The sequence below is a fragment of the Wyeomyia smithii genome, chromosome 3, assembly GCF_029784165.1.
Source record: "Wyeomyia smithii strain HCP4-BCI-WySm-NY-G18 chromosome 3, ASM2978416v1, whole genome shotgun sequence".
NCBI lineage: Eukaryota > Metazoa > Arthropoda > Insecta > Diptera > Culicidae > Wyeomyia > Wyeomyia smithii.
Genome location: NC_073696.1, coordinates 141,033,488 through 141,056,893, shown reverse-complemented (window position 1 = coordinate 141,056,893; position 23,406 = coordinate 141,033,488). Strand labels below are relative to the sequence as shown.

The 23,406-nt window shown below is 41.2% G+C and overlaps 1 protein-coding gene across 1 annotated transcript; it reads right to left on the bottom strand.

The window, feature by feature from the left end:
- Positions 1 to 2,422: 2,422 nt before the first annotated feature.
- LOC129728619 (uncharacterized) lies at positions 2,423 to 5,800 on the bottom strand. The gene is made up of 5 exons (XM_055687068.1): positions 5,235 to 5,800; positions 4,379 to 5,157; positions 4,044 to 4,314; positions 3,359 to 3,445; positions 2,423 to 2,741 (listed from the first exon to the last, which is right to left on the bottom strand). The coding sequence occupies exons 1-5, from the start codon at positions 5,798 to 5,800 to the stop codon at positions 2,423 to 2,425; spliced, it is 2,022 nt and encodes a 673-aa protein (XP_055543043.1).
- Between the last annotated feature and the right edge of the window lie 17,606 nt (positions 5,801 to 23,406).

The following is a 23,406-nucleotide window of genomic DNA, read 5'->3' as shown; positions in this document are numbered from 1 at the left end:
GATAATAAAGTTTCGTGCTTTACACATTTTGATACATTACAGACAAAGTTACAGATCGATTATAGTGAAATTCAATAGGGTGCTATGAGGCAGTTAAAAATTTTGCCAACCAAACGGCTCGGAAAGTGAGTATCTAAATGCCTAATTATTGATTTTGCGGACAACGGAATAAATCAGTATAAAAATCTAATTTTTTTGTTTATCTCAATTCCTTTTATGGAAGAAAAAACTGCCCAGTCATTTTCATTGGGGGCCCACGTTTTTGTTACCGTACCAGGCCCACCAAACCGTAGCTACGCCACTGGGCACTAGATATGAGTTTTTTCAGAATTTCGGGAAGCAATCGGATTCCAGCGACTTGTTGAAAATCAAGAACAGTGGGAAAGTTAGCTCTTTCGCTAAATGTTTCATAAATGCTGGCGGAATTCCGTCTTGTCCCGGACCTTTAGACGCATCCAAAGCTTTTAAAGTATCTTCAATTTCGCGTGCGCTGACATGTTCAATATTGAAATGGTTGGGAAACTCAGGAAAATTGGTGAAGAATGTACATATAGTCACGATCAGATTGTAAGAAAGTTGTATAATTTTGTTGAAAAAAATCAGCAAATAAATCGGAGATGTCTGCCGGGTTCTCTTCAACTTTTTCACGCAGTTGCATTTTTGAAGGAAAATTTTCAGATTTTAACTTTGATTTAACATATTTGGAAAAAAATTTTGGGCAAGATTTGATTTCAAGCTCAGTTTTTAATGTGAACTCTTAAACCGCGTTACTAATGGCATCGTTTGATTCGCTACAAATCTTAAGATAAGTTGTTAAAGCATTACGATATTTATGAGTTTTGTATTTTTTATGTGCTTTTTGTTTACGGTTTTTTAATTTGTCTATTGTACCAGACTGGGTATTTGGAATTGACATTACGACTTCTTCTTCTCAATGGGTTTCGAACTCGGGTGAACAGTGACGACCTTGCTTCTTGCTGCGTCTTAAATTTTGATCCAGTGCCCGTGGCTCTCGTCACGTTGAATTTATCTACTGGCGTGCACGAAGGGACTTACCAATGGATTTCTTCAACTTTCAACTCGACCAAAATATGCATGCACTACTTAAACTACTTAATAAACTACTTTATTTTGACTTAACACATACTTAAATTTATTCGTTTTGGCCTAATCAAACAGAAAATACGTTAACAGTTATAACCGAGATACATTTTCGACCGATGCGGGAGTGTTGGGTGACTGGGCTGTGTGCCAGTGTATCGAATCGTATCCATCCTAGTCGTGACGAAGAAGTCTGTCTTGAAGTCGTGTAGCATGAACTTTTCCAAAGTACGGCTCATGGACATGAAAAGAAATTTTAGACCCGGTAGAGGGTATCATACAATAAAGTTAATGGACAGGTCCTCACCTGGACCCTGTCGGTTAAGGGCCTTGTATTCAATTTTTCCATCTGTAGTGTAGAGTGACATCTTGCACTAGTTGACTCGCCACTGCGAGAACCGCGCTCCTTTGCTGATGCGACTCTGCCCCTGCAGATGCATTCGTTGGTTGATCTCCGCTGAGAAACCTTGGCCATGCTGCCTTCATGCTTACTGTTGCAATGCTGACGAAGTTGGTTTTGTTTCGGATGATGATTCTTCCCTGGCTGGTATTGGAAGCATGCCAATTTTCGCTACGGGGCGAGTGACGAATCCGTTGGCTGTTTGTAGCGTGATAACTCGCACTACTCCATCCGCTCCTGGGTGTAACTCGTGGATACGCGCTGTGGGCCAGCGCATAGGAGGTTGATTTTCATCAAGAATTATAACTAGTTGATCCTTTTGGAGTTGTACCGGGGGTTGAAACCATCTTGTTCGAGGCTGAAGCGTATGCAAATATTCAATGTGCCAGCGTTTCCGAATTTGCTGCAACATTTTTTGGACCTGCTGCCACATATGTAGACGATTGAACGCAATACTTTCATAATTTGAATCAGGAACAGCTTTCAGTGCCGTCCCCACTAAAAAGTGACCCGGCGTTAGTGTCTGCAAGTCCGATGGGTCGTCCGTCAGTTGGATAAGTGGACGCGAGTTTAGGCAACACTCGATCTGTGCTAGGAGCGTTTGCATGTTGTCGTACGCCAGTTTATGCTCACCCAAGACGCGTACAAAATGTTTTTGAGCTGAACGTATGGCAGCTACCCACAAGCCACCGAAATGTGAGCCTCTTGGTGGATTAAAGTGTCATCGAATACCGTTGCTGGAACACTAATCAGCCATGCTTTGCTTGAACTCATTAGATCGCATTAGACGTCGTAGGTCATTAGTGGCACCTACGAAGTTTTTTCCGTTGTCGGTATGAACATCTGAACATAACCCCGACGAGAGACAAAGCGACGAAAAGCCTGCATGAATTTTACCGTGCTCAAGTCTGCCACTAACTCCTAGTGCACCGCTTTGGTAGCGAAACAGATGAATACTGCTACGTAGGCTTTAGGAGGAGAATCGCGACGATGGCGAGGCTTGAGATAGATCGGTCCCCAAAAATCAATCCCGACTATGGAGAATGGCCTGGATGCTGTTACTCTCGCAGAAGGTAACTCCGCCATGAATTGCTCGACCAACTTTGGTTTTGCCCGAAAGCACACGATGCACGTTTGTACTATTTGACGAGCTAAACTGCGGCCAACCAAAATCCAGAATCGCAACCGAATGGTGTTGGTAAGTAATTGAACAGCTGCGTGAAGAAGGCGTTCATGATAGCTGCGTACAACAAGCATTGAGAATAGGAGAATAGGAATGTGGCAGTAAAATTTGATGCTGCGAATCGTATGACTGCGCGGACCGACTAAGGCGACCGCCGATGCGAATGACATCACCTTTTCCGAGATGTGGGTTGAACCAGCGAAGACGAGATGATGTGGATATTACTCCATTTTTATGTAGTGTTTTCCATTCCTCTGGAAAGGCGGCCTGCTGCACACATCAAATGAAAGCAAATTCAGCACCTTGCAGCTCACTTAACGTAAGTGGTTCAAACATTTTACGTTCAGCTCTTTGAGTTCGTAAGACGGTGAAAAGTCGTCTCCAATACGCTGTCGTTCGCACCAAGCGGCTATAACTGGAGAAAAGAGCGATATACTCGTCGATGAATGAAGAATCTGGTTGTGATGTAGCTATATGAGCAGTCTTTCGAACTTCCCTCGAACATTCGGGATTGGATTGTGTCTCCAACGGCGAAGTGGGCCAAAACTCCGATGATTGTCGAAGCCATGTGGGTCCTTCCCACCAAACCTTACAGGAAGCTAGTTCGTCTGCAGGAAGCCCTCTGGATATGATGTCTGTAGGATTTTCTACCCCAGGAACGAAATGCCACTCACAATTTTGAGTTAAGCGCTGGATTGTAGCCACTCTGTTTGCTACAAACGTAGTCCATGTTAACGGTCTTGCCTGAAGCCAACTCAGTACTGTTGTTGAATCAACACAGAAGTGAATTCTAGCATCAATACGAAGCGAATCGGACACCTTGCCATAAAACTCGGCTGCCAAACGAGCTCCGCAAAGCTCGAGGCGAAGGATGCTTATTTGCTTTGGAGAAGCAACCTTGGAACGCGAAGTGAGTAACGCAGTTTTCGTTTGTCCGACGAATTCGTTGATTTGATGTAAACGCAGGTTCCATATGCCGTCTCGGAAGCATCCGAGAAAAAATGAAGCTCGATTGCAGTAGTGTTCGAGAGAATAACGAACCGGTCGATTCGCGGATCATTGAGGCTTGGTAATTTGGATACGTACGCAAACCAACGCTGCTTCATTGTTTCAGGTAACTCTTGATCCCAATCGTAGGGTGTGTCGTTGCTGTTCTGAAGACCCCACAACGCCTGCATGAAAACCTTCGCTATCAACACGATCGGACCGACTAGGCCCAAGGGATCGAACAATTTGGCGATAGAAGAGAGTGTGTTCCGTTTGGTAACTGCAGATTCTCGGTCGATCGTTATGTTCGGGATGACATACTTAAGCCGATCAGTTCGAGGCTCCCAATGTAAGCCCAACGTTTTTATTTACTGATCCTTATCGAAGTCCACTAGATCCTTGATCGCACGGTTTTCCTCTGGAACGTCTTGAAGAGAAGCTGGAACATTGCTTGCCCATTTTCGTAACTTCATGCCTGCCGAGTTGAACATTGCTTCCATTTGTTTGCGTAACTCAATTGCTTCGTTGACCGTTTTTGTACCAGTGAAAAGGTCATCGACATAAAAGTCTTTGCACGCCACCTCTGCTGCCAAAAGATAGTGGCACTTTTCATCCGTTGCCAGCTGCGAAATAACTCGAGTGGCTAAGAATGGTGCCGAAGCGAAGCGAAATAACTCGAGTCGCTAAGAATGGTGCCGAAGCGGTACCGTAGGTAACCGTTTTGAGCTCGTATACACCAATAGGTTCGTCCGGAGTTGATCGCCAGAAGATCCTTTGCAGATGTGTGTCTCCTGGGTGTAGACGAATCTGCCGATACATCTTGGTAATGTCGGCGATAAGCATTATTGGGTGTAAACGAGACCGAATGATTATGGACCTCAAATCCTGTTGCACGGTGGGCCCTACAAGCATGACGTCATTTAGAGACCGCCCTGTTGCGCTCTTACAGGAGGCATCAAATACGACGCGAACCTTCGTCGTACTGCTCTCCGCTCGAATCACTGGATGATGAGGAAGGAAGAAGGCTTGAGAGGAGGCGTTGTTTTCATCGATTCTCTCCATGTGGCCAAGCTGAAAATACTCGTCCATGAATTTTCTATACTCCGTCGCTAAACCGGGATCACGACCTAGAAGATTTTCGATAAGTCGATAGCTATGTAGGGCGGAACGCCTATTATCACCCAAATTGTCCAATAGATCGCTTTTTAGTGGTAATCGTACAACATAGCGACCGTCAGAGTCTCGAGTGACGATTTCGGAGAAAATTTTCTCACAGAGTGCCTCTTCTGGAGAGTACGCTGTAGTTGGTTCGTCTTCAATTGCCCAAAAACGTTTCATATCGTTATGCAGATCCGCCGTACTTGCAACGTTACAAACAAACGCACTTCGAGGAGCGCCTTCACTTACCTTTCCGGACACGATCCATCCGAAAGCCGAATTAACAAGCGTAGGCAGAGTATCTCCGAGTGAATTTTCGACCTGAAGCCTTGAATAGGTCAAAACAACACTGTTCCGAGTACTACATCGATGAAGCCGGGATCATAAAAGGATGGATCGGCTAACTGTATTCCCGTTGGAAGGGACCATGACGTCACATCAACTGACATGGACGGTAAATCCACAGTGACTTTTGGGAAAATGAGTAGTTCGATTGCGGTGACGAAATCCGTTATAAGTGATTTTATTGTGGAACGGATCTTAGGCAGAACTCGCGTAGAGGATTGTCCAATACCCGCAATTGCAATGCTAACCCTTACACGGCGGATGCCCATGCGTTGGGTTACCCTTTCAGTGATAAAACTGCACTCGCTTCCTGAGTCCAATAACGCTCGAACTGGATATTCACCTCCGCTGCCGTCGACTAGTAGAATAACAGCTGTAGCTAGAAGAATTTTGTTTCTAGATGCCTCTTGGATACTACTGTTCGTTGTACCAGGTTGTACCGCAGACGCTGATGACACATGCTCCTCGTTACGTTGGCTAGATGGATTACGCGGACGAGACAGTGAACCAGTAGTGTGTGAAACATTGCCTTGAAATGATTGTTGGCTTGTACTGGTACAAATTAACGTGTGATTATGACCCCGGCAATTACGGCAGGTGCTTTCCGACGAACAATTTCGTGCCATATGGCCCTGTCGCAAACAGTTTATACAGAGTTGTTTGCTGCGAACTATGTTTTACTTTGCTTCGATAGGCATCTTCGGGAATTTTTCACATTGATATAAAGAATGTGGACCAGAAGACACCCCCTTGGACCCTTTTGTATCGCGCCATGATTTCCTGCTAGCAACCCACTATATTTTTTCGGAAACGAAGTTTGTGACTGAGGTTCTGATTTGCTAACGACCGACTGCAGGACATTAACTCGAGCTTGCAAGAATTCAGTCAACTGGTTAAATTTGGTGCTTTTGTTTGCTTCCGAGTGTTCCTCCCAATCCCGCTTGGTAACTGAATTAGTAATGCATCCCAATGCTCGGTATGTTCCCCCAATTGCTTTAAAATTCTAACGTTAGCCTCAAAGCGTTCAATTAATGAGTGCAATTCAGTGGCGGACTCGCGTTTCATGCAGGGGAATTCAAAAAGCGATTGGATATATATTCGTTGGGGGCGTCACGGATTCGAAAAATGATCCATTAACATTTTCCATGCGACTGGGTACTGATCGTTGCATATAGGTATTGTTTGAATTAATTTAAGAGCCTCACCGCTTAACGAAGAGCGTAAATAATAAAATTTCTGGATTGTCGTTAGGTGCGTTGAGGTATGCACAAGAGACACAGATCTGAACTTCTAACACTTTAAACTTCTGGCATTTCCTTTTAGTTTGCACTAAAACACGACTTGTTGTCACCATGTCCCAAACGGGATTAATTTATTCAAACTCTACTTAACTCTAAGTCACTTCTTAATCTCTAACTTTTACCTAATACTACTTTACGTGTAACATTACGTGTATGGCTAATGTCATATGCAACACTTGTCGTGGGGATAATTTGGAAGATGTTTGACTATCCGGCCCGTGGAAATATGTTTTCTGGGTCCGTTTGGAAAGTCATTAAAATTTGGAGGATCGTGTTATCCTCGTAAGGTTTCAGCTTACACAGACAAATCATGGAAGTTGAGCCAGCTCTCAAACTCTCCACTGAAAATGGGTAACTTAATATCGGGCAATTTGACCTGCGGCGCTGGGTGCGGTGGCTCTTGAGATCGGGGTTGATTTACTTGCGAGTTGTTTGGCGACCGGTTATGAAACATCAGCATACCTTTCACGCGGTAGTAAGCCTTTTCCACCTCAGTTCGCTCTTTCAGCAAATTTTCCTGTTCTTCTTCATCGTTCACTAGCAGCTCCAACTCGGCTTGGACTTTATTGAACTCCATCCGGAGGGCGTTGAGGTTCTCCAATCGTACGGGAATTTCAACAGCATCTCGCTCCTCTTCGAAGAAAGTGACGAAGCTCGTGATAGTGGAAAATGAAGTGATGACGCTGCGCTTGCGGATCTTGAATCCACGAAGCTTTCGTTCCAACGTTGACGTCATTGCGAGTAATCTAGAAACGACAGACCGCGTAGACCAAATATAAAAAATAGGAAAACTAATCACCTGCTAAAGGCAAGTGTATTGCCTTGAATAATTAGAATCAGCTTCGTTGGTCCAGAAATCCGTCGAGAATCGGCGCTGTACTGCACTGCTTGATGTCACACAACGTTGATCACAATAGCGTAAAATCTCTCCTTGTTACAAATAGTCGATCTTCCAAACGCCGAATTGATGAAATAATGTCGATGAGGCGTTCTGAATGCTTTGTATGATACGTTTTTAATAACAAAGTCAATGACGAATGGCGGATCCCGCTCAATGCATATCAGATAAAAAAGCAATGGCGTCCATAAGCTTTGTGTTGCACTATTGCAATGGCGAATTCTTCATGATAGGCCGAATGGCACAAAGCAGCGTGGCTCAGATTTAGATAGATGGAATTTTCGACATCTATCCGGTTCGAAGGACCATGTTTCGAACTCGGGAGAACAGTGACGATCTTGCTTCTTGCTGCGTCTTAAATTTTGATCCAGTGCCCGTGGCTCTCGTCACGCTGAATTTATCTACTAGCGTGCACGAAGGGACTTACCAATGGATTTCTTTGACTTTCAATTCGACCGAAATATGCATGCACAAACTACTTTATTTTGACTTAACACATACTTAAGTTTATTCGTTTTGGCTTAATCTAACAGAAAATACGTTAACAGTTATAACCGAGATACATTTTCGACCGATGCGGGAGTGTTGGGTGACTGGGCTGTGTGCCAGTGTATCGAATCGTATCCAATTAGCCACTAACTCAAGATGATCGTGGCTCGCATGCTACGAGCGTATATCATTTGATTATGCATCCGATAGCTCGTAGTGAGTGTTAATCGTGCCCTTGAGAGCCGATAGCGATTCGTTGCTTGCCGAAGATGATTTGATAACGGATGGACATTGGGATGTACAGGCGGAGAACTCGTCGATATCGAACACAACGGTATTTTGCTAATAAATAAATCAGATAATATCTTATAAAAAAATTCTATAGCCGAATCGACGTTTCCATCTTAACACAATACATCTTGCCAGTTGATACTATTTAGGTTATGTTTTAATTCATCATAGTTTGCTGACTGAAAGTCAAAAACATCTTCGAATTCATATTCATCAGGTCTTTTATTCACATGCACAAATAAAAAAAACTCTATCGCTGTATGATAAACTTCGTTTTTCCATAATGATTGTAATGAATTCGTCACACAAAAGTTTCCACTTATTTCTAATTCAAGCAGAAAATGTGGAGCTGACGATTGAAAAATGTACTAACTGGGGAAATAGTTATTTAGAAATTTACGAAAAATATAGTCCAGCAGGTGGGACTCGAACCCACAACTTCTAATCTCCGGTCAGATGCGTTTCCGATCACACCACCGCAAGACGTATAAGTCGGCCTTGCTAAATAGCTATTTTGTATCGCTTGCACACTTTATCGCACGGCATCATTTACTCAAGAGAGAGTATTGTTTGGTGGCTGGCTTTTGTTTCGTAACTCTCACGCCACAGTGGGGTTTACTGCATCAGTAAGAGATCGAAAAGCGCCAGTCTGTTGCCGTCTCTACCCACGGCAACATCTTGACGTGTTGGTCCGTCATGAAATATTTATCTTTCTTATTTTTAATGACTATAATGCAAGTCAAGCTATTTTTATTTCTATTTCAAGCAGTAAATGTGGAGCTGACGATTGAAAAATGTACTAACTGGGGAAATAGTTATTTAGAAATTTACGAAAAATATAGTCCAGCAGGTGGGACTCGAACCCACAACTTCTAATCTCCGGTCAGATGCGTTTCCGATTACACCACCGCAAGACGTATAAGTCGGCCTTGCTAAATAGCTATTTTGAATCGCTTGCACACTTTATCGCACGTCATCATTTACTCTAATGTTTCCACTAATGTTGGACATTAACAGATCTAGATAACAATTTTGTCCATTTTTCAGAGCTTATCGTAGCAATTGAGGATTGCAACGATTTTTGTCTAAAATTGTTAATAATTTTATGTGACATAGCTTCTAATGGTTCAACACCAGTAAGTCTATGTAATTCGAGTGCACCAAACCAAGGAGGACGCTTCAAAATCATTTTCAGAATTTTATTCTGAATCCTTTGGAGCGTTTTCTTCCTTGTTGAACAGCAACTTGACCAGATCGGTACAGCATAAAGCATTGCTGGTCTAAAAATTTGTTTGTAAATCAAAAGTTTGTTCTTTAAACAAAGTTTAGAATTCCTGTTAATGAGAGGATATAAACATCTCGTATATTTGATGCACTTGGCTTGTATACTTTCAATGTGCTCTTTGAAAATAAGTTTTTTATCGTAAATTAGTCCCAAGTACTTAACCTTGTCAGACCAACTTAAAATAATCCTATTCATCTTGACAACGTGATTATTGTTTGGCTTGAGGAAAGAAGCTCTAGTCTATGGGGAAAAATTATCATTTGAGTTTTAGAAGCATTGGGAGAGATTTTCCACTTTTTCAAGTAAGAAGAAAAAATATCTAAACTTTTCTGCAATCGACTGCATATGACACGAAGACTTTTTCCTTTTACGGGAATGCTTGTGTCATCGCAGAGCAATGACTTTGTGCATCCTGGAGGCAAATCAGGAAGATCTGAAGTGAATATGTAGCACAGGACTGGGCCCAAGACAGAACGTTGAGGCACACCTGCTCTGACAGGAAATCTATCAGATTTTGAATTCTGATAGACAACCTGCAAAGTTTGATCAGTAAGATAATTTTTCAAAATTTTGATTAGGAAAATTGGAAAATTAAAAGTTTGCAATTTCGCAATCAAACCTTTATCCCAAACACTGTCGAATGCTTTTTCTATGTCTAAAAGAGCAGCTCCAGTGGAATAACCTTCAGATTTGTTAGCTCGTATCATATTAGTAACTCTGAGCAATTGATGAGTTGTGGAATGCCCATGGCGAAATCCAAACTGTTCATCTGAAAAAATTGAATTTTCGTTGATGTGTGACATCATTCTGTTAAAAATAATTCTCTCAAACAGTTTACTTATTGAAGAAAGCAAACTGATTGGTCAATAACTTAAAACTTCAGCTGGACTCTTACCGGGTTTTAAAATTGGAGTAATTTTTGCATTTTTCCATAATTTGGGAAAATATGCAATTTTGAAGCAGCAATTGAAAATTTTTACTAAAAATTCCATTGTGCTCTCAGGGAGATGTTTGATTGATATATAAAAGATTCCATCGTCACCAGGTGCTGTCATATTTTTGATTTTTTTAATAATTGATTTAATCTCATTCAAGTTAGTTTCAATTATTTCTGCAGGTAAAAAAATCTGGGAAGAAATTAAATCAAATTGACGTGTGACTTCATTTTCAATTGGACTCACAAAATTCAAATTTTGAATATGGTTTCAATTTTTCAACTTTAGTCTCAAAATTTTGATTTCTCAGAAGAGTAAATCTATGTTTAATCTCTTTCTGTGAATCTTTCTAAATAGTTTTAAAAATAGAGTCACGAGAACGTTGATATTGACGTCTGCGGACATTTTTCAAACGAATTAGAAGTTGAAGATTTTCGTCAATTATTGGTGAATCAAGTTTCACTTGAGCCTTTGGAGCAGAATAATTTCTGGCATCAATAATTGCACATTTCAATGCTTCCAAAGCGGAATCAGTATTCACTTCGTTTTGCAAATCAAGCTCATTATTGAAATTATTCTCAATATGAGTTTTGTATCTTTCCCAATTAGGCCTGTTATAATTGAAAACAGAGCTCATAGGGTTTGAAACTGATTCATGTAATAAAGAAAAAGTTATTGGAAGATGGTCAGAATCAAAGTCAGCATGTGTGATCAAATCTTCACATACACGACTTTGATCTGTTAGCACCAAATCAATTGTTGATAGTTTTTTTACAGAAGAAAAGCATATAGGACTATTCGGAGTCAAAATAGAATATGTTGAATAACAATAGCAACTCCACCGCCGGAACCTTGAATCCTATCATATCTATGAAACACGTAATTGGGACCATAGGTTTCATAAATGTTTCAGTAATAATTGCAATATGCACATTATTTACTGTTAAAAAATTAAAAAGCTCATTCTCATTGGCCTTCAATGAGCGAGCATTCCAATTTAAAATTTTGATTGGTTTATTAAATTCATTGCTAAATTTTAAATTAGAAACAATTTTAATTTTAAATTTGTACCTATTTGGATGGCTTCAAACATTGATTTTACCTGCAACATGGCATTCATAAGATCGAACATTGCTTGTTGCAGAAAAGAACGTTTACCTGCCGTACATACACGACTTTGATCTGGCCCCAGGCAGTTGACATTAGAAAAAATATTTTCGTTAGTAATATTAGCTGGGGTAATAGGTGTACATTTGTTTTCCACCGTGTTTTGCTTACCTCCCATATTAACGGTCATTTTCGAACTACCAACATTAGGCGGTAGAATGTTCGAACTACCTGTAACCTGTGCATATGTTAAACGAGTATGCAAAGGAGTTGATAAAGTGGGTGGTACTGGTACGCTTGGAGAATTTTGTTTACCTTGCCTTGCCTTAACAATTGCTAAACGGGCTGGACATTGATAAAAATTTGACATATGGTTGCCGTTACAATTCGCACAGCGAAAATTTTCACTCTCTTTCACAGGAATTGTGTCCTTTTTGTGAGAAGAGTCTCCACAAATAAGGCATTTTTGGTCCATGTTACAGAATTTTGAACCGTGGCCATAACGTTGGCAATTGGGTGATATGCTTTTCACCTACGCCAAACTTTCAATACATTTCCCGTTTCACTCGCACATTATAAATAGCATGTGCTTTCCCGGTCAGAAGAGCACAACTAAAACATTACAAAATTCTATCAACGTGAGATACAAATAACATATTTTGATACAATTTTGTATTTTTCCGTATAATTTTGATTACAAAATTGAATTTGAATATATATAATAACAAAACGTGTAATGAAGTAGTTCTGAAACAAGTCTTAAGCAGGTATTAGACGAAGCAAATATTTGCTATTTTTCAATACAGATTTAATTTCTGTTATTTTAACACCTAACGGGACCAAATTGAAAACACAGCCTGGAAGGTTTTTCCCGTAACAAACTAACAACTTCTGTTACATTTTTGTTGTTTCTTTCTGATCGGGTTGTCATTAAATTTCAAATTGTTAACCTCACTGCGGTTAAAATGAATTAAATAATTATCGAGGGAAATTCCAGTTCGCTGACTGTTTTCGCCTCGTGACTTTTGTTTGATTAGAATTACTTGGGTAGGGGTTATGCCAAGTAATTCTGTGAAAAAATTATACATCTTTTCAGTTAAATACTGAATAAGACGATTCCAATCTTTCAATGTTTGGGCCAGTAAACGGCATTTGCCTCTTCGGCAATTTGATAAGTAACTTTGACGTCGCACTGTGGGGCAGAACCAAGAAAAGTCGCGACAAAACTAAAAAAAAATGAAATTAAGTTTTCAGGCCTCATTTTATTTTCTACTTGCAGTAGACTTGTAATCGACTGGAAATCATGATAATTCACTTTGAAAAATAATTTAGAAAATGTGCTATAATATTGTAAAAGTGAGGATTTACAAGGCATGTAAAATGGAAGAAAAAATTTTCTCAGATATTTTCCAGTAGGGCATGCAAATACTTAGGAAATAATTAGCTAACTCAAATGAACCTCATAAAAAAGAGTATAAACTAATAGGTAATGTGATATTAAAACAGTTTTGCTGAAAATAGGTTCGTAGGAGGCATAATGTGTAAAACAAGTTTTTTTTTGTAATTTTTCCTCATTTTCGGCAATATGGAAAACATAAAGTTCTACGTTGTTCTGCTATGACACTACTATTGCACTGAAATAAAAGGTATTGGCTAGTACTAAACCAAAAATCAGCTGCTACTAGTTGCGACTTACCGAGTAATTCGAGTTTTCGCAACGATTGTTTTCATGTCAATTCATATAAAAAATCGTCAATCAGCAGTGTCCGTATCAATGTTTTTCCTCCAATAGGCTTTGCTGAATGCCGGTGTATGCAACACAACCATGATTTTGTTCGGGGGTCTTTCGAAACTGACGTCCAGTAGTATTAAGACCCCTCGGAAATAATTATTAGTACTAGGAAACAGTTTGTTATTGGGTGAACAGTGTTTTAAACAAAAGTAAGCGTTTAGTATTCATGTTAAATGGTATAAAATTACCCAAGAGGAGCTCTTAGAAAGGGAACATGACCAACTAATCTTTAATTGAACAATGTTCTTATTTGAAACATTTTATCACAAACAATAACATTAAAACTATATTTTATATTCATTCTCACACATTATAGGTTGACACAAACTATACAAAGGCAACTACAAACCTTCAATAATTCATTTCATGATGACTCGAAAGTTCGAATATATCTGAAATTGAAACATATGTAATTGAGTCCCAGTTATAATTCATTACTGAAATTTTGGGTTTATGAATAATGAAAATAATTTTATCTCGTTAACGGTCAGTCCTACAGTTGTAATATGTTCGACAACTTTATGTCAATTGATGATATAAACAACTTTCCCGAAGAAACAAAATGGCTAGAACCTTTTATTCAAAAGATAGATGTCCGCGCCATCTGTAGAACAAAAATTAAAGCTGCTTGAATACATTTTTCAAGAAGATGTTTTTATGGTGAACAACATTGCCGAAGATATGAACACTGTGGAAACAACTGTTAAGGCGTTATGAGGTTTTGTCGCGCCAACAGACCAATCTGCCCCACTGTGCGTCGGAGAGAAACGTAGAAAGTTCTCTTTTAAAAATATTAAATTCAGAAGCAATAGTTACCACAATAACTGGAACTTTCTCCTTTTTTACAGAAATTTCACTTTGAATAGTTTTACTTCCGAACATTTCAATTTCGCCGGCTTCTTGCTCAGGCAGAATATCATATAAATTTTCACTGCATAAGCTAGTGTCAGAAAGAGATGCCTGTCTGTTCTTCCTCGTAGTGATGCGTGGTTTCTTTTTTCGTCCTGCCATTTCAGGTGATACGAAAAAAGTTCAAAAATAATATCAAATTGCAAGTCTTGAAAAAGAAAGAAATAGGTAGTCTTGAGTGAGACTGATGTTAGTCAACTTTCAGGTAATCTTTAAAAGACACACTGACAAAACACAAACTTTGAAGCTATAGGCAGTCAAAGACCAGTCCACAAGAAACCGAAAACACGTCTGATCTGTCGGGCAGCTCAAGACGCACTGACATGATTTATTTGATTAAAGCCAATACTAGAGGTTTTATCAAAAAGCAGTTGCAGCGTTTCATTTTCACCAATAATTGGAAGTAAAATAGGTACTATAGTTATCAGTGTCCGGAATAAAATCAATGTTGCGTTGATTGAAATCAAATCAAATGTGGAGTTTCACTTCAGGTAACAGCTTAGATGCAATATTTTCAACAACATGAAAAAACTCTTCAAAAATTTCTTTACGCGCATTTTTTGGAGGGAAATCGACAGAGACAAATACGTGTGTCTCTCTTTTTTTTTTTTTTTCTTCACATAACATTTATTTGACACGGCACAAATACAATTTAATGTTTAACGGCGCCAATTATATCTGATGACTTAAAAACTAAAGCAAATTTTTTATCCTCGCTGCCGACTACGAGCTGAAATTAAGTCTAACTTAAAACTAGCATGGGATTTCCAATCAGTGTTTTGTTGTTCAATGGTCGTCTGATAATCGTCGAATGGCATGTATGGATTCGTTCTGCTGAGCCACGATGTCGTGAGTTGGGACAGAGGCTCGTAGTCCTTGGGTCCTGGTTCTGTTGTGCGGGGTCTGGTTGCTGGTTTTGTGCTTAAGGTTCAAACGTGTTCTTGTCGTTTTGTTGGGTGTAGACGGAGGGGAACGGGACTAGACTGGGGCGTGGATGGATTTCAGGAAAACGTATATAAGGGACATGTAGGATAGGTCACGGCTCGCCAAGACATCACGAACAGGAACAGCCGGCTGTCTACCCTCGGCCTGCAGGGAAGCTATTAATTTAGACCTGGCGTCACGGTGTACAGGGCATGACCAAACCACATGCTCTATGTCGTGATAACCTTCACCACAGGCACAGATACCACTTTCCCCGAGCCCAACACGACGGAGGAGCGCGTCAAATCTATAGTGATTGGACATAAGCCGGGACATCACGCAAATGAAATCCCGACCTACATCCAACCCCTTGAACCACGGGTTCGTCGATACTTTGGGGATTATGGAATGTAACCACCTTCCCAATTCCCCTCTGGTCCAAGCATTTTGCCAACTGATGATCGTATTCTGACGTACAAGTGCGAAAAATTCATTAAAGGCAATTGGTCTTTCATAAATATCACCGTTTGTTGCGCCCACCTTAGCCAAAGAGTCCGCTTTCTCATTACCCGGTATCGAGCAGTGAGAAGGGACCCACGCTAAGGTAATCTGAGTAGATTTTTCGGATAAAGCACTCAGATGTTCCCGTATTTTCCCCAGGAAATACGGAGAGTGCTTAACATCTTTCATCGATCGGAGAGCCTCAATGGAACTGAGACTGTCCGTAAAGATGAAATAATGGTCCGTGGGCATTTTTTCGATAATCCCTAGGGTGTACTGAATTGCAGCTAATTCTGCGACGTAAACAGAAGCAGGATTATCGAGCTTATGGGAGACGGTTAAATTGTTATTGAAGATACCGAAGCCAGTGGACCCATCAAGAAGTGATCCGTCAGTGTAGTACATATTGTCGCAGTTGATGTTTCGATATTTATTGGAAAAAATTTTAGGGATCTGCTGCACGCGTAAATGATCCGGGATTCCACGAGTTTCTCCTATCATGGATGTATCGAAAAACACAGTAGAATCAGAAGTATTTGATAAGTCGACACGATTTGGAATATTCGAAGAAGGGTTAATATTTTGGGACATGTGATTGAAATACAATGTCATAAAACGGGTTTGAGAATTAAGTTCGATTAACCTTTCAAAATTTTCAATCACGGGACGGTTCAAGACCTCACATTTGATTAGAATACGAGAAGACAGGCTCCAGAAGCGGTTTTTCAATGGTAGTACTCCAGCTAAAACCTCCAAACTCATCGTATGGGTCGACTGCATGCAACCTAAGGCGATACGCAAACAACGATATTGTATTCGCTCCAGTTTGATCAAATGTGTGTTTGCTGCGGAGCGGAAGCAGAAACACCCGTATTCAATAACAGACAATATCGTTGTTTGGTAAAGCCTTATAAGGTCTCCTGGATGGGCTCCCCACCATTGTCCGGTTATTGTACGAAGAAAATTCACTCTTTGTTGACATTTTTTCATCAGATACCTCACGTGACAACCCCAGGTGCCTTTAGAGTCGAACCAGACACCAAGATATTTGTGTACCAAAACCTGAGAAATCGTTTTACCCATTAATTGTGTTTGAAGCTGAGCAGGTTCATGCTTCCTAGAAAAAACTACTATCTCAGTCTTCTCCGGAGAGAATTCGATACCTAGCTGTAAAGCCCAAGCAGACAAATTGTCCAAGGTATCTTGCAATGGTCCTTGCAAATCGGCAGCTTTGGCTCCTGTAACAGAGATTACACTGTCGTCTGCAAGTTGTCTTATCGTGCATGAATTTGCCAGACATTCGTCGATGTCATTTACATAAAAGTTGTAAAGAAGGGGGCTTAAACATGAGCCCTGGGGAAGACCCATGTAGCTAATGCGAAAAGTTGCCAAATCGCCATGCGTAAAATGCATGTGCTTTTCGGACAACAAGTTGTGCAAAAAATTGTTCAAAATTGGAGAAAATCCTTGTCGGTGAAGTTTACCCGAAAGAATGTCAATAGAAACGGAATCAAAAGCCCCCTTAATGTCCAAGAACGCAGACGCCATTTGTTCTTTACGAGCATACGCCAGCTGAATATCTGTTGAAAGCAACGCAAGACAATCATTCGTCCCTTTGGCACGGCGGAAGCCAAATTGAGTTTCTGATAGTAGACCATTTGATTCGACCCAGTGGTCTAAACGACGGAGTATCATTTTTTCCATCAATTTCCGGATACAGGATAGCATTGCAATCGGCCTATAAGAGTTGTGATTAGAAGCTGGTTTCCCTGGTTTTTGGATGGCGATCACCTTCACTTGCCTCCAATCCTGCGGTACAATGTTTTGCTCCAGGAACTTATTGAACAAGTTCAACAAGCGCCTCTTGGCATTGCCGGGTAGATTCTTCAACAAGTTGAATTTGATTCTATCTAATCCAGGCGCGTTATTGTTACAGGACAGGAGGGCAACTGAAAGTTCTGCCATCGTAAAAGGTGATTCTATCGCGTCGTGGCCCGGAGACGCATCGCGAACAATATTTTGCTCAGGAACAGAGTCCGGACATACTTTCCTGGCAAAATCAAATATCCACCTACTTGAAGACTCCTCGCTTTCGTTGACCGTTACGCGATTCCGCATTCTTCGGGCTGTGTTCCAAAGAGTGCTCATCGATGTCTCCCTCGACGTCTCGTTCACGAACCGACGCCAATATCCACGTTTCTTTGCTTTAGCCAAGCTTTTAAGCTTGGTATCAAGCTCCGAATACCGTAAATAGTCGCCAGGTATACCTCCCGTCTGGTAGGCCTTAAACGCGTCGGATCTTTGCGTGTAGACATCGGAGCACTCTTGGTCCCACCACGGAGTGGGAGGCCGTTCTTTGATCGTTACGCCGGGATATTTCTTCGTTTGGGCTTGCAACGCGGCGTCGAGAATCAAGCCCGCGAGGAGGTTGTATTCTTCAAGTGGTGAATGATGTTGAATCGACTCGACCGCTTTTGAAATCATTTCCTCGTATAACTTCCAATCGACATTTCGTGTGAGGTCATACGGAATGTCAATTGGTCGCATGCGAGTTGACCCGTTAGTAATTGAAATAAGAATAGGCAGATGGTCGCTACCGTGAGGATCGAGGATTACCTTCCATGTGCAATCCAACCGTAGCGACGTCGAACATAAGGATAGATCCAAAGCGCTTGGGCGCGCTGGAGGTTTCGGGATACGTGTCATTTCACCGTTGTTTAAAATAGTCATGTCGAAGTCATCGCAAAGGTTATAGATTAAAGAGGAGCGGTTATCATTGTATGGGGAACCCCAAGCCACGCCATGAGAGTTGAAGTCTCCCAAAATCAAACGTGGCGAGGGAAGAAGTTCTATTAAATCAAAGAGCAGCCGTTGCCCAACCTGTGCTCTGGGGGGAATATATATTGAGGCAATACAAAGCTCTTTACCTTGTATTGTCATTTGACATGCGACAACTTCGATGCCTGGAATCGAGGGGAGGTTAATACGATAGAAAGAAAAGCACTTTTTAATCCCTAAAAGTACTCCTCCATATGGGGTGTCTCGATCAAGGCGAATAATATTAAAATCATGGAAGTTGAGATCAATATTTGAAGTAAGCCAAGTTTCACAAAGGGAAAATGCATCGCATTTGTTTTTATTTATCAAAACTTTAAACGAATCAATTTTTGGTAAAATACTTCTACAATTCCACTGTAAGACAGAGATAGAATCCTTCATATACGCAGTTGAATTAGGCATCGAAGGATACAATCGCTGCAAGGAGAGGCCATTGGGCAGTCAACTGCTTCAAAAATGATCTAACTGTTGGGAGGAATGCTGTAAGAAAAATTTTAATTGGATCGGGTACATTGAAAGTTTCAAAAATCCAGTCCACAATGTCAGAAAATTTCACTAATCCAGAGTTTGTTTCATCAACTGGGAGTGTAAAAGGAGCAACTGGGGTTTTAGATGTTCCTGGCAGTGCTGGGAACTCCTTCTGGGACTTTAAATTTGCCAGCCCAGGAGGAGTTTGCTTCGGTTTTTCCGCAGCACTGTTTGGTTTGTTTGTAACCTTCATTTCACTTTGAGAAATCTTAGGACCTTTTCTGGGAAGTTTAGGAGAGGAAACACTTTTCCTCTTTCTAGACTCCCCAGGATTGGCGTAAGATGCTCCCGCTGGTGAATCGTCAGAATCGGTTTCCTCAGAGGGCAACAGATCGAAGGGGTTCGAAGTAACGGGAGAAGTGGTAACGGTCTTCTTCAGCATGTCAGCGTAGGAACGCTTTGAACGCTCTTTGAGAGACCGTTTTATTTTATCCCTGCGCTGCATGTACACCGCACATGTCGAGAGCTCATGCAGATTTTCTCCGCAGTGAATACACTTTTCAGCGTTAACACTGCAAGAATCTTCCGCATGAGACTCCCCACACTTGCCACAACGTGCCTTATTGCAGCAGTAGGCGGCTGTATGGCCTAACTGCTTGCAATTCAGGCAGTTCATGACGCGGGGCACGTAGAGCCTCACAGGGAGACGAACCCGGTGGATCGAGACGTGGCTTGGTAGTGCAGACCCGGCGAACGTAACTCGAAACGAGTCTGACGGAGTGTATACTGTTTTGCCACCGATGATCGATGCTGACCGCAATTGCTTGCAGTCGAGCACCTTTACTTCGGGACACGTTTTGTTCTTAAAGCACCCTTTGGCACTTTGCAGTATACACTCGACGGACAGACTCGAATCGGTTATGACACCGTCGATCTCCACGTCTCGTGCGGGTATGTAAACGCGATACTCGCGTGTGAAGAGCTCAGAGCAAGCTATATCGTTGGCCTCTTTCAGGTTACCGACCACGACACGGAGCTTGTTAGGCCGGACCTTGGAAATTTCGGTCACGCCCTTGTACTCCTTCGTCAGGTCTTTAGAAATCTGCAAGAGGTTCAACTTTTTCGATTTCGGTCCTGCCTTTGGCCGAAAATAAACAGTATAGCTGCCCTGGGCTCCGTCTGGGTAGAGCCTGGGGCGAGGGGGGACTGAAGAATGAACAGGGGAGGGGGTAACAGAAGGGTCAGGGTCAGAGGGGTTCGGGGATGGTGGCGCGGGAGGCGAGGGATCTACATCCATCGCGCTATGTTTAGCGCACTAGCGCTGACAAGAACACGTACCTTTTTATTTCTCCCTTCCAGTAAGGTTGGTTGTCCGATCGTTCGAAGTAGCAGCCGTTACAGCCAGCAGCACCAATACAGCAGCACCAAACAGCCACCAGCAGCGAGCCAGGTGTGAGATCACTCTACACAGCGATACGACTCGCTGACACTGATGGCTTCTTCTTTTTCCTCGTTTGTGTCTCGTCCACTGCTGTAGCACAATCCAGCCAGCAGCCAAATCGGCTTACGCACCAGCTGGCAGTCACGATGCGAAACAGTTGCACAAAGGAACGACCTTGAACCCGGATTTATTTCACTCGACCAGGCAAACAATGCCAACACTTGTTCACACGTCTTTTGTTTTATACTCTATCGGACCGATCACCAAACACGTCCAGTACTGATGCGTGTTCGGCACAGAATGAGTGTGTCTCTCTTGCTAGTTCTGCTTTCACCCAAACATGTTCTCACTCTTTAAACTGAATGGTGTCGATAAGCACTGCATTAAAGTCTACTGACACAGCAATTAAAAAACCACCACCGGATTTCGTTTCAGATAATTGATAGTTACGGTCATTTCTATAGACATTATATCGGCAACCGAAGACATCTTCGCTGCAAACACGCTCATCTCAGCTGGTTTCGGTTGCTAAAATAACAGAAAATGAACATGATAGTACATTTTTTTGAATTTCGTTAATTTTGTGAGCGCCTCACATGCGGTAAAAATTTTGACAATATACAGAGATCTCGGTAGTGGTGGGATGTTCGAGTGTAGAAGCTAAAGAATGAGAGTCATTATTAACAGAAGTGTTTACCAGAGCAGAGCAGGTCGCGTCATTTTCTACATCTCTAGGTTGAACAAAATTATCGCCATCAACGGTCCTCTGATGAGTGAGTCAATTGCGTTGAAGACACGAGTGCCTAGATGAGCCAGACCGATGTCATGGCAACAGTTTCCTGAAGCCGCCGCCGATGATGATGGCGCTACTGTTGGAAATATGGTCATAAGCTCCGTTCATTGTGCCGCATGTGTTACTGTACGGATTTTTTGCGTGCTTCTAACTATATTGAATGTAGGGCCATCCGGAACGTGTTGGAACATGTTTGAACGTGACCATTTATGTCCTGCACAAAATCCATAAAACGTTCAAAACAAAACAATCGTTTTCGCTTTTTGCATTTCTTCACACCACTTGCCGCAACAGTTAATCTCGCATGAACGGTGCTTAATCAGCTGTTTCGCAAGCACTGACAGCCTTTTGACGGGTAATCGAGCCAGAGAGCCAGAGAAAAACGGCTTCAAGCGAAATGTATGGGGATGACGTTCGTGACAGGGATATGAGATGAGCACGCAATGCATTGTGGAGTAGGAAGGTGTGCATGTTCGCTCATACACGGTCCATACAAAATTTTTAGAATTAGTATGAGCAGTTGTCCACTTAAAAATCGTTGTTTAAAATCTGTCCACGTGGTTCATGGAGTGGTATGTGGATGGCCCCTTAGCATGGAACCGATTATCTTTCTTTATTAATTTTTAGTTAGAGTTGGTGTGTTGTTGATTATTGTACTGCCGCTCTTCGCATATCCGTCCCATAGCGATTTTTGATGATTTTGACTTTTTCGTGGGAATCTGTTTAAAATCATCTAAAGTTTTTTAAAAAATGGTAAAATAGTAAACTTTGGTCGTGAAATATGAAAAATCAAAACTCGTTTTTGTTGTCCCATGTCGAAAATATTCGCATAACAGTTACGTTCATTTTATTGATCGTGGGGGGCTAACTGACGTCCTAGAGTGTCCTTTTTTGAACTATACTATGCAATGGAAATGCTTATTATTCTGAATTAAACTCTAATCACATTCATTTTACACAATAAATTTAAAAATTTACTTGTATGTTGCGCTATTTGCATATTACTTACTCGTGTTATCATATAAGTTTTAAACTTCTCCCTTCTCTTAAAAATGTGTAGGTAATTTTTAAACAAACATATACTACCATATTCTCTTGTTACACATTTTTTTATAAACCATCTCCCCGCGGAGAAATAAGGTATTACCTCGAAAAAAGACCCACAAGTTCACCTTACTCTCCTATTGTGATGCATATTGAAGATCGATCGGTTCTCTAATTATATTAATGGTTTCATCGTTCATAGTTTCAAGTATAGTTGATGAATTGTAATTGAAGTTAAGATGTCTGGTGATACAATATGGCATCACCCGCGAGGAAAGGGGTAATAAATAATTGATAATTCTGACAAAAAAAGGGAAAAGTAGGATATCGGACTATTTCGGTTGCAGTTTTCTTCGACAGGTTGTGCATTAAAATGCTGTAGAAAATATTGCCAAAGAGAATTGCTGCCGAAGTTGTCGGATACTCTGAAGCAACACTTTTCGTTACGAGACGGTTATGCGAATATTCAGCTGATCAGATCGAAAATTATTCGCATGTCAGTCACATTGCTGTTATGTTAATAAAAAAATATAATTTATGTCATTTTTTAAGTCAATTGACTTGAACATACTTAGTTTAACCAATTGATAACAATTTCTTACTAGGACAAGCTATGTAAACACGAAGTAACCGAAAATTGCTTAAATAATTCAATCGACGTTTTCTCCATTTGAGATTTTTTGCTATGGGACGGACATCTCTTCGAGCGGCAGTGTAGGAGTTGGTGACGTTATTCTGTTGTCTGTTGACCATGTTATAGATGGGGATATTGTTATTATTCAAAAAATTGTTGCTGACGTGACGGTTGGGGTTGGTATATCTACGATTACTATTGGTGTTGAAGTTGTTGTTCTGTCCTCTATGATTTTTTTTTCCGTGTTGGGTATTTTCGTCACTGCGACCAATTTTTTGATATTTTGTGACATATTCCCCCTTTTTAATTTTGCTTAGTCAGGATAACGTATCACTACTGGAAGTGGTCGTTATAGTCTGGCCAATAGCATTAGTCCAGTCCGGTATTATACTTCGTATGAAGCGCACAACCGTACTGGGATTTGTTCTCCAGATTTCAGAGGGTTCCAGAAGACCTCTCTCGAAGAACTTATATCTTTTGATAAAAATTGCCGGACATCGGCATAACAGATGTTCCGAGTCTTCTTTTTCCATGCCACATACTCGACATGTATCATCATGAAGTTTTTTCATAACCTTCAAA